The 15173-nt window shown below is 38.7% G+C and overlaps 1 protein-coding gene across 8 annotated transcripts in view; it reads right to left on the reverse strand.

Annotated features, from left to right (window-relative positions):
* CR2 (complement C3d receptor 2) overlaps nucleotides 1-15173 on the reverse strand; it is a 45941-nt gene that overhangs the window by 21716 nt on the left and 9052 nt on the right. For 3 of the 8 annotated variants that reach the window (XM_043486341.1, XM_043486339.1, XM_043486338.1), the window contains exons 2-13: nucleotides 12598-12777; nucleotides 11131-11230; nucleotides 10622-10707; nucleotides 8761-9159; nucleotides 6979-7155; nucleotides 6795-6897; nucleotides 6087-6172; nucleotides 4601-4990; nucleotides 2787-2975; nucleotides 2599-2698; nucleotides 2300-2382; nucleotides 1205-1612 (exon numbers count right to left, since the gene is read on the reverse strand). In XM_043486341.1, coding sequence (XP_043342276.1) covers nucleotides 1205-1612; nucleotides 2300-2382; nucleotides 2599-2698; nucleotides 2787-2975; nucleotides 4601-4990; nucleotides 6087-6172; nucleotides 6795-6897; nucleotides 6979-7155; nucleotides 8761-9159; nucleotides 10622-10707; nucleotides 11131-11230; nucleotides 12598-12777 — 2301 coding nt within the window. The remainder of the gene's footprint in view (nucleotides 1-1204; nucleotides 1613-2299; nucleotides 2383-2598; nucleotides 2699-2786; nucleotides 2976-4600; nucleotides 4991-6086; nucleotides 6173-6794; nucleotides 6898-6978; nucleotides 7156-8760; nucleotides 9160-10621; nucleotides 10708-11130; nucleotides 11231-12597; nucleotides 12778-15173) is intronic. The other 5 variants (XM_043486343.1, XM_043486345.1, XM_043486344.1 and 2 more) reach the window with 3 other exon arrangements.

The following is a 15173-nucleotide window of genomic DNA, read 5'->3' on the forward strand; positions in this document are numbered from 1 at the left end:
TGTCTCTTCCTGCCTTTAGGAATCTTCTTGTATGCTTTTAATGGGAGATTCTGATCTATCTGTAGGGTGGGATTTTCCTAAAGTCTCTTTTAAGAAATCACTGTTAAGACAAGAAAACATCTTTCCCAGTTTTGTTTTGTTTTTTTTTTCTTTAAAGAAATGGACAACTTAGTGAGCCCCTAATGTTTTTCTGCCAAGGATACTTCCACAAAATGAATGGCAGACAGTGTTTTTAAAGGCTTCTGCATAACTTATATTGACTATATCTGGTGTGGATGAGCTTCCCTGGTGGCTCAGCTGGTAAAGAATCCGCCTGCAATGCAGGAGAGCCTGGTTCGATCCCTGGGTTGGGAAGATCTCCTGGAGAAGGGATGGGCTACCCACTCCAGTATTCTTGGGCTTCTCTGGTGGTTCAGATGGTAAAGAATCTGCCTGCAAGGTGGGAAGATCCCAACCCAGGGATGGGAAAACAATGGAAACAGTGACGGACTTTATTTTCTTGGGCTCCAAAATTGCTGCAGATGGTGACTGCAGTCATGAAATTAAAAGACACTTGCTCCTTGAAAGAAAACCTATGACCAACCTAGACAGCATATTAAAAAGCAGAGACATTACTTTGTCGACAAAGGTCTGTATAGACAATGCTATGGTTTTTCCAGTAGTCACATATGGATGTGAGAATCAGACCATAAAGAAAACTGAGCACCAAAGAATTGAAGATTTTGGACTGTGGTGTTGGATAAGATTCTTGAGAATCCCTTGAACTGCAAGGAGATCCAACCAGTAAATCCTAAAGGAAATCAGTCTTGAATGTTCATTGGAAGGACTGATGCTGAAGTTCCAATACTTCGGCCACCTGATGTGAAGGGCTAAATCATTGGAAAAGACACTGATGCTGGGAAAGATTGAAGGCAGGAGGAGAAGGGGATGACAGAGGATGGGATGGTTAGATGTCATCACCGACTCAAATGGACATGAGTTTCAGCAAGCTCTGGGAGTTGGTGATGGACAGGGAGGCCTGGCATGATGCAGTCCGTGGGGGTCACAAAGAGTCAGACATGACTGAGTAACTGAACTAAACTGATACTTGGTATAACTGAGGGGACTGGAAGCTGGAAAAGATCCTGCTGAAGTCCGTAACACCTTCTCTAATGTTTCTAAAGAAGGAATCAGTGGCATTTATTCCGAACATTGGAATACCCACCCTTTTCACAGACTGGTATTGATGGTTCCCATGTGCCTTGGGCATTACATCGGACTACCTTGCTACCCTTCATGGTAAAGCCAAATACGCAAGCAAATACCACAGTGTCATTGTAGGAATATCGATCTTTCTGCCCAGATGATATTTGGCCTCTTGGGATCTGAGGAGGTGGACACCAAACCTCAGACACAGAAAGTTCACAGCGTGGGGCAGGCCCACTCCAGGCCCCAGTCTTCTGACTGCCAGTGGTACAATGGATAGTCCTCTCCCCAATGAGGATGAAGCTCACTCCTTTCTCTGGGCCCGGGTCACAGGTGTAGCTGACTGTGTGTCCATATGGAAAGATCACTGAAGAGGTGCCTGTATGTCTTCCATTGAGTACAGGAGGAGGTGATGGGCAAAAAATTTCTAGAAAATTAGAGAGCGAGTTGACAAGATTACAGCTGTACTATCAACAAAGAATGTCTCCGGTGTTTCTAGATGCCATTCTCACATCCCGGGTTCAGGGACAATAGTGTTTGAATCTGTAATGAATCTGTCAAAGCAGCTATAGCAAAATAATTCAGAAAGTATGATCTAAAATTTTGTTCCTGAATATATCTACTTTGCTGATCCTTTTATTTCTTTTACCGAGTATATAATCTCCATTATGTGCATGGCCTGGATGGCAATTGTACTTAACTTTCAGAGAAAGAAATGCTCAGGAACCCTATTTTACCTGAGTAAGCAAAGGATAAAGAGATAATACAAGGATGCTTCAGCGAAGAATATATCCCTTAAAATCTAAAGATCTCTTCACAGCCTGTGCAAGTCAATGAAACTATGAGCCATGCTGTGCAGAGCCACCCAAGATGGGTGGTCATGGTGGAGAGTTCTGAAAAAATGTGATCCACTGGAGAAGGAAATGGCAAACTACTTCAGTACTCCTGCCTTGAGAACCCCGTGAACAGTATGAGATCTCTTTTAGAGATCTTTGTTCTATAAGATCCTATATAGTAACACCTGGACAAAAAACTTTCAGTTAAGCTGAGAATGCAGTGTCTTGCTGAACCTCCGGCCAAGGAGCAAGTTACAAACTACAGTTGCCCAACTTACCTTCACACGTTGGCATCCTGGTCCAAAAAGTACTCTGTCCAACAATTACACACTGACTAGAAAGTGGTCCTTGTAACCAATACCTGGAGACAAAGGAGGTCATTCAGAATGATTAGGCAGAACGAAAGCCTCTATTAAAAATCCAAGATAAATTCACTTAATTTGTGGGCACTAACTTCTTTTTATCAACATTATCTCTTACAACCTCAAGCTGTCCATCGGCCCTCATAGTTTCACAGTTCACACCATGTACACATAAGTCAAATGTATGAAATCCCATTGGGCCTCTGGACACTCACCCTTCATTACAGGAAAAGTTCACAGTTGCACCAACCCCAAAACTAGTGGGCCTCTTTATCTGCCCATTGGGAAATAGTCGTGGAGGTTCACACAGTGCCTCTAAGAAAACAAGCCAAAGATGAGCAAAATATGACAAGTAACATAATAGCCCAAATTCTTAACACAGATGATTGCCAATTTAGAGTACCTTTACATATGGGAGCAACATCACTCCAGTCTCCCAAAGACAAACAGTGAATGGTGTTTTTTCCAAAAATTAAATAACCAGGTTCACAACTGTAGGTCACAGTCAATCCTGGGGCAAAGGAGGCAACACTCTCTCCTGTGTGATGCCCATTGGCAATTGTGGGAGGTGATGGACACTCCACGGGGATATCTTTACACAGACAGAAAAAAGGTCATCAGATAACAGTTCCTTCACAGTCTGTATTTTGATTTAGTACATACATCCAAATAAATGATACATGATCTATGGCAAACAGTCATTATTGATTTTCAACTCAGTCTTTTAAAGATTAAACAGTTGTGGTTTAATTATATCCATTTTATACCATAAATAGTACATTATCTTTTAGTTACACTTTATGAATTATATTTGCCATGTGAAAACCTTCAATTACCAAAAAATAAAGTCCATTTTTCACTCATACTCCCATTCTACCCTATGCTCCAAAAGTAGCATGCTGTTATTTATAAGATTATCCTGCCAGATATCAGTAATATATTTTTTTATCCTATATGTGATACATATACACACATTTTTTTATACACACATTTTTGCTTTGTGTGATGCTCAATACATATTATTCAATGCCTTGCTTTATTTGTTTAATAATCTATATCTTTCCATGTCAATACATAGAGGCCTATCTAAGTCTTTATAAAGACTTAATTGTTTTCCAGGCTTCCCTGATGGCTCAGATGGTAAATAGTCTGCCTGCAATGCAGGAGACTTGGGTTCCATCCCTAGGTCAGGAAGATCCCATGGAGAAGGGAATGGCAACCCACTCCAGTGTTCTTGCCTGGAGAATTCCAGGGACAGAAGAGCCTGGCAGACTCCAACCTGTGGGTCTCAAAGAGTCAGACATGATTGAGTGACTATCAAACACACACACAACTGTTTTCCATGGTCACCTCATTTGTGACTATCTTCAGAATGCCTCCAAGATTTTATATTTTATAGATAGAATCATATTTTGATTACTTTATTTTGATAGTACAATTTTTGTCAAATATTGCCAGTTCCCATAATTACATAACTGAAATTCAGATTTAGAGTTCAAGCAACATAAGTCAAACAAAATAAAAGTGAAGGAAGAGCTTACAGTAGTTCCTATTCTCAAAGTTGCTGTTGTTCAGTCACGAAGTCATGTCCAACTCTTTGCAGCCCAATGGACTGCAGGATACCAGACTTCCCTGTCCTTCACTGTCTCCTGGAGTTTGCTCAAACTCATGTCCATTTTCAAAGTTACTTGATTTGAAATGTTATGGCTTAGGAGATGAGTTTGGAAGATAGTGTGGGTCACTCAGAAAGTATTTATAGAGGTCAAAGGGAATGGCAGATCATTTCTGCCATACTACATTAACAGCTCTTATAGATAAATTTTAAATCCATTTGGTGTGGTTTTGTTCTAAGATCCCACATTTCCTTTCATTTGACAATATCCTAGATAGACAGTTTAAACTATCCACTTCCCACAGTCCAAACTAACTCTGGCCTCCATCGCTGTGAGACATTCCTTTCGATTATTAGGTGTGTTCAGTTAGATTTTCCCATTATATTTTAAAATTCTTTGCTCTATTGATGAATGAACATTTATATCCCTCTACAACTAAGAAAAAACAGGAAACTATAATTTTCACCCTTTCCCTTGCTTCCTCCCTCCACCCTTACCATTTACACATTCACACTGTTCTTCCTTCAGAATGATACCAAACTTAACATGCACAGAAATGCAAGGTTCCAAGCTCCTGATTCAATTTTATTTTCATTCTACTCACCACTCTCACAGATTGGTAATGGTGTCGGACCCCATGTTCTATTTGCTTGGCACCAAACAGTTTTATTTCCTTTCATGGTGAAATTGGCATAACAGGAAAATGTCACAGAATGACCATGTCTAAAGGGTGGTCTAGATGTTTTAATTCGGTATCCCCCTGGTACTATGGGTTCAGAGCAAACAGAATCTCTATTGTAATATTCACAGATAGGAGGAGCTTTATCCCAAATTCCATTCACATTGTCTTTACTTATACAAAAAAGACGTCTTTCTCCAATGAGGCGGAAGGCACTGGGACATGAGTAGGTCACCACAGCATTAAGGGCTACAGGACCAGAATGAGAACTACTGCGTCCATTTTTGATAGAAGGAGGGGGGTCACAAAAAATCCCTGAAAAGTAGGAAAGAAAATATGTGGTCACACTGATCATGAAAATAAGATTCAAATTTAGATAAAAGATACAAATATATCTCATGTCACTGTTTCAGAAATAGATTAGAAATTTGTATAATTTACTTCTTATTCATACTCATTCTGACAGCTCAGTAAGACTGGTCCCTAAGTTGCTAAATTCTTACCTTTCTCTTGATCTTTAGCAAAAAAAGCAATTAGGACCAAACAATAACAATGAAACAGAATTTATTGAATAGTTCTGTGTCTAATCAACTTTAATAATGAAACAAAAGGTAAATAGTACATGAAAATAATGTTAATGACATACTAATCACAAGTGTATAATTTGGGCTCAATAGGCCTGGTTTCAAATCCCCATGATCATTCAATAGCTGCGTGACCTTAGGCAAGTCTCGCCCTCTTTAAGCCTCAGTTTCCTAATCCAGTAAGATAAAAGTAGCTGAAAAGGGCAAGTACAATACCTGGAGCATGCTAATTATGCAACACCTATTTCAAACACAACTGGGGCTATAAGTATAGAGACCACATTCTGTCCTGTTACAAAAGATCCTGCATCCTCACAGCAAGTCAATTGTCTTCTTTTAATGCTTGTCTCCTTTGAAGAAGCCGCAGGAAATGGTTTCAAATAATATCTTTTATTTACTTGTCCTAATGGGCATGAAGAATATTAATTGTTTATAGCTGTGTTAGTATATGTACACTTTTCCTGAGTGAGTCTCAGAATAAAGGAAAAACTGCCAACCTCTGAAACTTGTGGTTGATCTCCACTTAGCTCCAAGACTTGCTCATCAGATGAGGAAGTGGCATAACCATGTCAGTGCATCAGTGCTATTCATTTTCAGTAGGAGTAACTTTTGAGAGCCTTTATCCTTCTACACATAGAATACTCAACACCATTTGTAGTCAACTGAATAAATTTAGTTTTGGCCTGCATTCTAGAACATACAGAAGAGTGGCATATATATGTTCAAAGCATATATGTTGATAAGATTTTATAACTGATAAATGCATGAGAACACACCAGAAATCAAGAGGCACGATCCACACTTGATTATTTTTGCTTTCTACTCACGTTCACAGACAGGAAACTTATTACTCCAGAATACTCTCATTCCTTCTGAGACACACTGACTAGAAGACTGGCCATTTAACCGGAACCTTAAACAATAAGGGGCAGCAAGTTATCACCAGAAGAAACCAACTCTCCATTACATGGAACTAAATACTTCTTTAAAGAGTGTGGTATTAATGGGCTCTATTTTCATAGAATTTTCCTTAAGGAAAAAGTCCAAGATTGCGAATCAGCTAAGCTACATGGAGACTTCAGACCAGCTCAAAACACAGAGTAAACAGTCCTGATGGTCTGTTCTTTTCTTGAGTTCTTGCTTTAATGTTCAGCATCCAAATGTTAAGATTTTCTTGACCATTAGAAGGAAACAACCTTAGTGCCTAATGAAGAAAACATCAAAGACTTTGTTTTCTAAGCTCACTTCAAAGAGCCCCTCTTACTGAACCCTCAACATCTATTCAGTCTCCATAAAAGAAACCTTAATTTCTGAGCCTAATCTTTGCTTTTGCAAATGATGAAAGGACAATTCCCAACTCTGGCTGACCATGCACACATTTGGAGAAAATAAATGGGATTCTCTTAATAACAGAATTCTTGATGATAAAAGGTAAAGAAAAGGAGAGAGAAAATCAGAGACAAAAAAAAAAAAAATGTAACTGTCTTTAAAGATCACACTTTGCCATGACTAGCTATGGATCACTTTGCACTCACCCTTTATCACAAACAAATGAAACCTCTGCCCCAAGCTGGAAATTAGGAGGAGCTACCACACGGCCATTGAGAAGTTGGTTTGGAATGTCATCACATGATTTCACTAGGGAAAAGAAACAAGGCTGGCACATGAAGAGTCAGGAAACAGATGAGTTTCCTTGAGATGAAATAGACCTTTATGCACCTTCACATTTGGGTACTAGATGGCTCCACGTTCCCAAGGATGTACACCGTATAGGGTTAGTTCCAATGAGAGTGTAGCCAGGATCACAGCTGTAGAACACTTCCTGCCCAACTGCAAAGAATTCCTCATCCAATTGGTCATAGTTACCATGGAGGGTATGTGGAGGTGGTAGACACCCTGAGAAGAGAACAGGACCAGAGGCCTGTTATTTCTAAAATAAGAACTTTCTTCTCTACAACCTAAGTCAATTTAGGGTTGGCAGGAGTTGGATGAAGGTGGTCATGTCAGCCCTCCTAAGTGTAAGGCAGACACTCTTTTGGGTGAGACAGAGTGGGGCTACCATATGCTACATATTTTAGACACGATGAACTTTGCATCTATCTCCTCGGAATCTTGATCTATGCCAGGAAATATGACCCCTCTTCATCATGTTCCTGTTTTACCTAAATGGATAGATATCCTCTCACTAATACTGTAGCCAAAGGAACCAAACTATTATAATGCCTTTTTTTTTTTTTTTTTTTACCACCGAAATCTCCTCTTTCTTCCTGGTCCCCACACCACTGATGAAGTGTCTAAGTCTTGGGGAAGGAACTCCCAATGGTGCCAGGTTTTTACTAAGTCAGGCATTTCTCAATAAAAGTAGGGGAAAGAGGGGGAATGGGGGAAGTGACTCAATCTTAATTCTAACCTTATTCCATAAAGGCTACATTTTTCAATAGAAGAATGTATAAAACCTACAGTAATTTGAATCAAATTCTGATCAGTCAAGTTTCCCCACTGGCCTGGCTAATGGGATTAAGAGTTTATTTTATCCTCACTTAAATAAAATCTAACCATATACAATTTTAATCATACAAAAATCTTTGATCATTGGCTCTGGTACTATCTGCTTTTTTTTGAGTGTCTTCTGATTTCCCCTAAATTAATGTATATCTAGCTATGTCCCAGAATATAGTAAACTTCTCATCTCTTCAACATTTAGGTACTACTTTCAAAGTTTACTTTTAAATTCTTTTTTTTCCCCATTTACCACATCACCCTATTTAACCCCCCAAATTGTATGTAATTATTTTATATTGTTAGGTCAATCATGTTTCCATTATAATTATAATTACCTTTTAATTTGTCTAGCTATTGATTGTGAAAACTGATAAACATCTTTTACTATTGTGATTATGCAACTATTATTCACTTAATACCACTGTATCATGATTGATCAACAGAAAATAACAGAATTCTATATCACTAAAACTGCTATTTAATAGAAAAACTTGAATTTACTTTTCAAAATCCAGATACATAGCAGAATTATTTTGGATTTTTTTTAAATAAAAATGTCCATGTATTGCTACTTTTCTCTCCAGAGCTCCAGGTGTGTTTCTAATGAGCAGATATGTTTAAAAACAACTGGACTATATGATGATCTCTTACTTTTATCTAGTTTGTTGCACCTTTTCTATTTCATATTCAGTACTCCCATTTCACTTAGTTTATGTTTTCCAATTTCTCCATCTCTTTTTTGTTGTTATTGCTGCTTTTCTTTCTCAAGCCTTTATCAAGCATAGTAGAAAAGATTTTGTAGATCTATATGTATGTAGTATTATAATAAATATATTTTAGAAAATTTATGAATCTTTGCCTAGCTACTTTTAAATTCTTTAACCAGGATATCCAGCAACATACACTGTCTTTACCATCCTTGTCTCATAGGTATCCTACATCTATCTCTCCCAAAATCTCATTTTATTTCTACATCCCCAAAGTTGCAGCCCAACTCACCCTTGAAGCACTTTGGCAGAGGAGGATTCCATTTGCTGTTTGGTTGGCACCGTACTGTGTTGCTGCCTTTCATGGTAAAGCCAGGCTTACACTTAAACATCACAGAATCATTTAAGGAAAATGAATGCCTAAATCCAGATTCCATAATTCCATTTTCAACTTCTGGAATTGGGCATTTGACTACAGGAATACACTGAGGGGCAGGACTGTTCCAGATGCCAACTTGATTATCTTTGCTGGTGCAATATATTGACTTTTCACCCAAGAGGTCAAACAGCTTTTTCCCATTCTGTCCAACATGGCACTGATAAGTAACCACCATTCCATAGTAAAAATAGTCTCTATTGCTGCTGTAAAAGTCTCCATTTAAGATGGCTGGGGGTGGCTCACAAGGAATAGCTTTGGCGGCGTGGTAGGTAGGAAAAGAGAGAAGACATTTAAATGTTATATCTTCTGCAACAAACACATGAAAAGATGCTCAACATCACTCATTATCAGAGAAATGCAAATCAAAACCACAATGAGGTACCATTACACGCCAGTCAGGATGACTGCTGTCAAACAGTCTACAAACAATAAGTGCTGGAGAGGGTGTGGAGAAAAGGGAACCCCCTTACACTGTTGGTGGGAATGCAAACTAGTACAGCCGCTATGGAGAACAGTGTGGAGATTCCTTAAAAATCTGGAAATAGAACTGCCATATGACCGAGAAATCCTATTGCTGGGCATACACACCGAGGAAACCAGAATTGAAAGAGACACGTGCACCCCAATGTTCATCGCAGCACTGTTTATAATAGCCAGGACATGGAAGCAACCTAGATGTCCACCAGCAGATGAGTGGATAAGAAAGCTGTGGTACATATACACCATGGAATATTACTCAGCCATTAAAAAGAATACATTTGAATCAGTTCTAATGAGGTGGATGAAACTGGAGCCTATTATACAGAGTGAAGTAAATCAGAAAGAAAAACACCAATACAGTATACTAACACATATATATGGAATTTAGAAAGATGGTAACGATGACCCTATATGCGAGACAGCAAAAGAGACACAGATGTATACAATAGTCTTTTGGACTCTACGGGAGAAGGCGAGGGTGGGATGATTTGAGAGAACAGCATTGAAACATGTATATTATCATATGTGAAACAGATTGCCAGTCCAGGTTCGATGCATGAGACAGGGTGCTCAGGGCTGGTGCACTGGGATGACCCTGAGGGATGGGATAGGGAGGGAAGTGGGAGGGGGGTTCAGGATGGGGAACACATGTACACCCATGGCTGATTCATGTCAATGTATGGCAAAAACCACCACAATATTGTAAAGTAATTAGCCTCCAATTAAAATAAAAAGAAAAAAAATCTTCTGGGAATTTTGTCGTAACTCTTGCAAACCAAACTTCCACTTCACCTACAATTAACCCATATTGCTGAAATTCTGTAAGCTCATCTCAAAGATGGTTCTAAATGAAAAGTAGCAAGGTAGGAAGATACATGGAACTGGCCTAATAAAACCCCCTAAATTTGACCTAATCACCAGTTCTCACCCCCAGAATACAGATAAACTCTTACAAAAGGTACTTGGAGTGCCATACACTCTGCATGGATTTAAGCTGGCAGTGTGGAGTCTTGTGGCATATTTTAGACTTGAGCACTTATTCACTGTGAACTAACTTACCACCAAGGTACAGTAGCAAAAGAAAGGGTAGTGGGGTCAGGGGCATGGAAGAAGATAAATCACAGATTTATGTCCAGATCTGCTCAGAACAAGTGTAACTTTCCTGGGTACTTATTTTGATGTGTAGACGCCCACTTTCCCTCTAGAGGGGGACAAGAGGGAAAATTCTACTCACATTCACAAAGGGGTAGGTCCGTATCCCAGGTTACAGTATTGTCTAAGAAAACACATGTAGCAGATGAGCCACCAATGAGTCGATATCTAAAGATAAAGAGATGAGTGATCATCTCCCAGCTGGACATTTTAGAAAAGCTTAGATCTTTTCCCACTGAAAGAATGGTAAAGAATAGAATATCATGGTGAAAGTAATGGTGAAAGACTATGGACACATACATAAGATTCAACAATCTAAACACAAGTGAAATTTGACCTCCTGGTCACTAACACTGAAGATTTAAAATTGGAAGAGAAGTAGCGCAAATTTTTTCTCTTCTAGGGATCCTCTCTAGTGGGTCATCCTAAACAGTTCTCTCTGGAGCATATCAGAGAGGTGATTCTTTTATTTATCTATTTTTAAGGGTGGGTGGCAATTACTCATATCTTTTTTTTTGGAAGACAAATGATTTCCATTGAAACTACTGTTCTAATATCCATGTACTCTGGAGATGTCTCCTGCCAACTCACCCATTGTCACATGAAAATGTAATTGTTGCCCCAAACACGATACCCTGAGGTGTGTGGACAGAGCCATGGAGGAGTTCTCTAGGAACCGAACATGGTTTACCTACAAGCGAGAACAAAACAGAAAAAAATTTGGGATTGGGATTTTCGGGATTTTTTTCTGCTTTTATTAAATTCCAATCTGACTGGACTTGCTGAGTAGCCTACTCATGCTTATGCAAAGAAATTTTGGACATTTAGAAAACTTCTATCTTTCAACTCCATAACACTATTTGTTTAAAACATGTAGTCTATATTTCTAAGCATGGATGAAAATATTATTTGTGGTCAACCATAATTTATAGTCTCTACTTCCCCCTTTTATACTCTGTCAGTTGATGGCAACATCTACCAAGTGTTGTAGCTTAAAAAAAAAAAAAAAGTTATCATTTCCTTTCTGTAACTCATTATTTACTACCTGTCCTTAATTCAATTGATCATCAAGTTTTCATGACTAGATTACAGAAATCTCTCCCCAAACCAATTATTTTGCTACTGCTAAAATCTCTCATTAGATCACTGAGTAATAAAATTTACCTCTCTAACGCTGGTTGCCACTGGTCCAGTACATGTTTTACGCCACTGTACACATTATCATTCAGAATCACAAATGCAGTCATGCCACTCCCCACATTCAAAAACTTACAGTCACTTACCAATGTTCATTGGAAAAGAATGTATGGCCCACCACAGTTAACGTCCAGTCCTCACCATCTACTATTTCTCACCATGAACCTTATGTTCCAACCATAATTTTTTTTCTATTTTCTATTTTCCAAAGACATCATGTTCTTCCATATCTTTATATGTTGACATATGCTGTTTTTTCTGTCTGTAATACCCAGATTTCCCTGATCTCCTAGATAGCACTTATTATTTACTTCTCTGTGATGTCATATAATTTTATCTCTATAGATATAAGAAATTATACCATAGTCCAGTGTTAGCTTAAAAGCCAGTCTCTACAAATAATATAGGCATTCCGCAAAGACAGAGACTAGCAGATTAATTTATATATCTCTCCCCAACTCCACCATCTAGCTTAATGCTTTATACCTAGTGATTATTCAAATACATTTCTTGAATTGAATTGGGTAAGATTGAGGTGAAACTAATATTAGTTTATACTTATATATATATATATATAAGTATATACTAATATATTAACTTGTAAGATCACTGTAACATAGTACACAGACCATAGAACAAAGTCATGGAGATTATAGGATAAACAGAGTTGGCCAGCTGTGATGATTTAACTCCAATACCCAATATCTAATACCCTTAGGAGTAAAAGAAAACATGAAGAACCTAGGAACCCATTCATTTGAGATTACTGACTAATTTTCTTATCTTTTATCTTGAAAATTACAGGTTAGCCCATAGAGACATGCTATAGACTCAAAGATTCTTCTATTACAGATTACTCACGTTTACAGACTTGCTGAGCATTTGACCACTTGGAGGTCTTTAGGCAGGTGACAATGAATGACTTCTTGAAATACCCAGGAAGGCATTCATATTCCCAAGTTTCGCCAACAGCAAACTCAGACTGATCACTCTGAATTTTAGGTTTAGCAAAAGGATACCTTGGCAGGGATTTACACTGACCTAGAGACAAAGATCACAGGAATATCAAAACTAAGAGAGGCTAAAATCTCTACTGTGCTTCTGTGTGGTCACCAGTTACAATGACAATTTTGATCTTTAGAAATTAAATCTAATATGTAGATTTTGGGGGGGGGGGCAAAGAAAATGTGGAGAAGGCAATGGCACCCCACTCCAGTAATCTTGCCTGGAAAATCCCATGGACGGAGGAGCCTGGTAGGCTGCAGTCCATGGGGTTGCGAAGAGCCGGCCATGACTGAGTGACTTCACTTTCACTTTTCACTTTTATGCATTGGAGAAGGAAACGGCAACCCACTCCAGTGTTCTTGCCTGGAGAATCCCAGGGATGGGGTTGCACAGAGTCGGACACGACTGATGTGACTTAGCAGTAGCAAAGAAAATGTATCTTACAGGATGAATGCATATGCAGAGAAACAAGCTCAGGAGTTCAAAGACTTTTTACGACAGACTTCAGAAGAAGAGCTGAAGAAAATGATATTTTAATAAAATTCCATAAAGACCCTGGAGTTCCACCTTTATAAAATCTCATAAATAAAAACTAAAATGGTATAAAAACTTTTCTGCAACATCACAGGAAACAAGTATATCAAGTATATCAGATCTTGTAAGCTCATCTTATGCAAAAACCTCCAAAATTATTTTTATGAATTAACATTCCTATTTTAATCTTTAAACCTTTAGGTCCTAGCAAGGAGAAAATAGGATTTTTTTTTTATTCTTCATTATTTTTTCCATTAACCTAATGGAGTAATATGCCCCCTAAAGCATTTAGTAAATACTTTCTGATGGGTACCAGATAAAAGGAGGTAGTTGTTTCAAGACATGTCCCTGTGACTTAAAGTAATTGTGATAATGATGATGAAGAAGAAACAAATCTTATTCTAGGAGATGAGAAAAAAAAAAAAACTGTAATGCCCTGATGCTTAAGAATGTACCTTGAAAATAATTTTTCTAGATATGAAAGACAGTTCAAGTTTCAACTCCAGAATGATGGTATATTTGAATATCCAACCTATAAATCTCCTTTTTCAAACAAATCTGAAATAGTTACAGGTGCAAGTCAAAGAACAAACATGGACTGACTGACACAGAGGGAAACACAGTACTCCCAAGGTTGTAGCTGGATCCAGCCTTTTTGTAGCCAACACTTCTATTGGTGGAGTCACATAGACAGGAGTCTCTGGTGGAGGCATGGGCCAAGCAACAGCGAGGGAACACAGCCCTGCCCATGCACAGATAATTGGATTAAAGATTTACTGAGCATGGCCCCACCCATCTGAACAAGACCCAGTTTCCCACACAGTCAGTCTCCCCCATCAGGAAGCTTCCATAAGCCTCTCATCCTTATCCCTCAGAGGGCAGAGAGAATGAAAACCACAGTCACAGAAAACTAACCCAGCTGTCCACATGGACCACAGCCTTGTCCAACTCAAGGAAACTATGAGCCAGGCCGTGTAGGGCATGGGGAGAGTTCTTACAAGACGTGGTCCACTGGAAAAGGGAATGGCAAACCACGTCAGTATTCTTGCCTTGAGAACTCCATAAAGAGCATGAAAAGGCAAAAAGATAAGACACTGAAAGCTGAAATCCCTAAGTCAGTAGGTGCCCAATATGCTACTGGAGAAGAGTGGGGAAATAAATCCAAAAGAAATGAAGAGACTGTGTCAAAGCAAAAGGCCCACCTAGTTGGGGACATGCCTGGTGACAGAAGTAAAGTCTGATGCTGTGAAGAACGATATTGCACAGGAACCTGGAATCTTAGGTCCATGAATTAAGGAAAATTGAAAGTGATCAAACAGGAGATGGCAAGAGTGAACATTGACATTTTAGAAATCAGTGAACTAAAGTGGCCTGGAATGGGAGAATTTTATTCAGATGACCATTATATTTACTACTGTGGGCAAGAATCCCTTAGAAGACATGGAGTCACCCTCACAGTCAACAAAACACTCTGAAATGCAGTACTTGGGTGCAATCTCAAAAATGACAGAATGGTCTCTGTTCATTTCCAAGGCAAACCATTCAATACCACAGTAATTCAAGTAATCCCCAACTACTAATGCCGAAGAAGCTGAAGTTAAATGGTTCTATGGTAACCTATAAGACCTTCCAGAACTAACACCAAAAAAAAAGATGCCCTTTTCATCATAGGGGACTGAAATGCAAAAGTAGGAAGTCAAGAGATACTTGGAGTAACAGGCAAATTTGGCCTTGGAGTACAAAGTGAAAGGGCAAAGGCTAACAGAGTTTTGCCAAGAGAATGCATTGGTCATAGCAAACACCTTCTTCCAACAACACAAGAAATGATACTACACATGGACATCACCAGATGGTCAATACTGAAATCACATTATACTCTTTGCAGCTGAAGATGGGGA

Source organism: Cervus canadensis, chromosome 13 (genome assembly GCF_019320065.1).
Source record: "Cervus canadensis isolate Bull #8, Minnesota chromosome 13, ASM1932006v1, whole genome shotgun sequence".
In the NCBI taxonomy this organism is placed as follows: domain Eukaryota; kingdom Metazoa; phylum Chordata; class Mammalia; order Artiodactyla; family Cervidae; genus Cervus; species Cervus canadensis.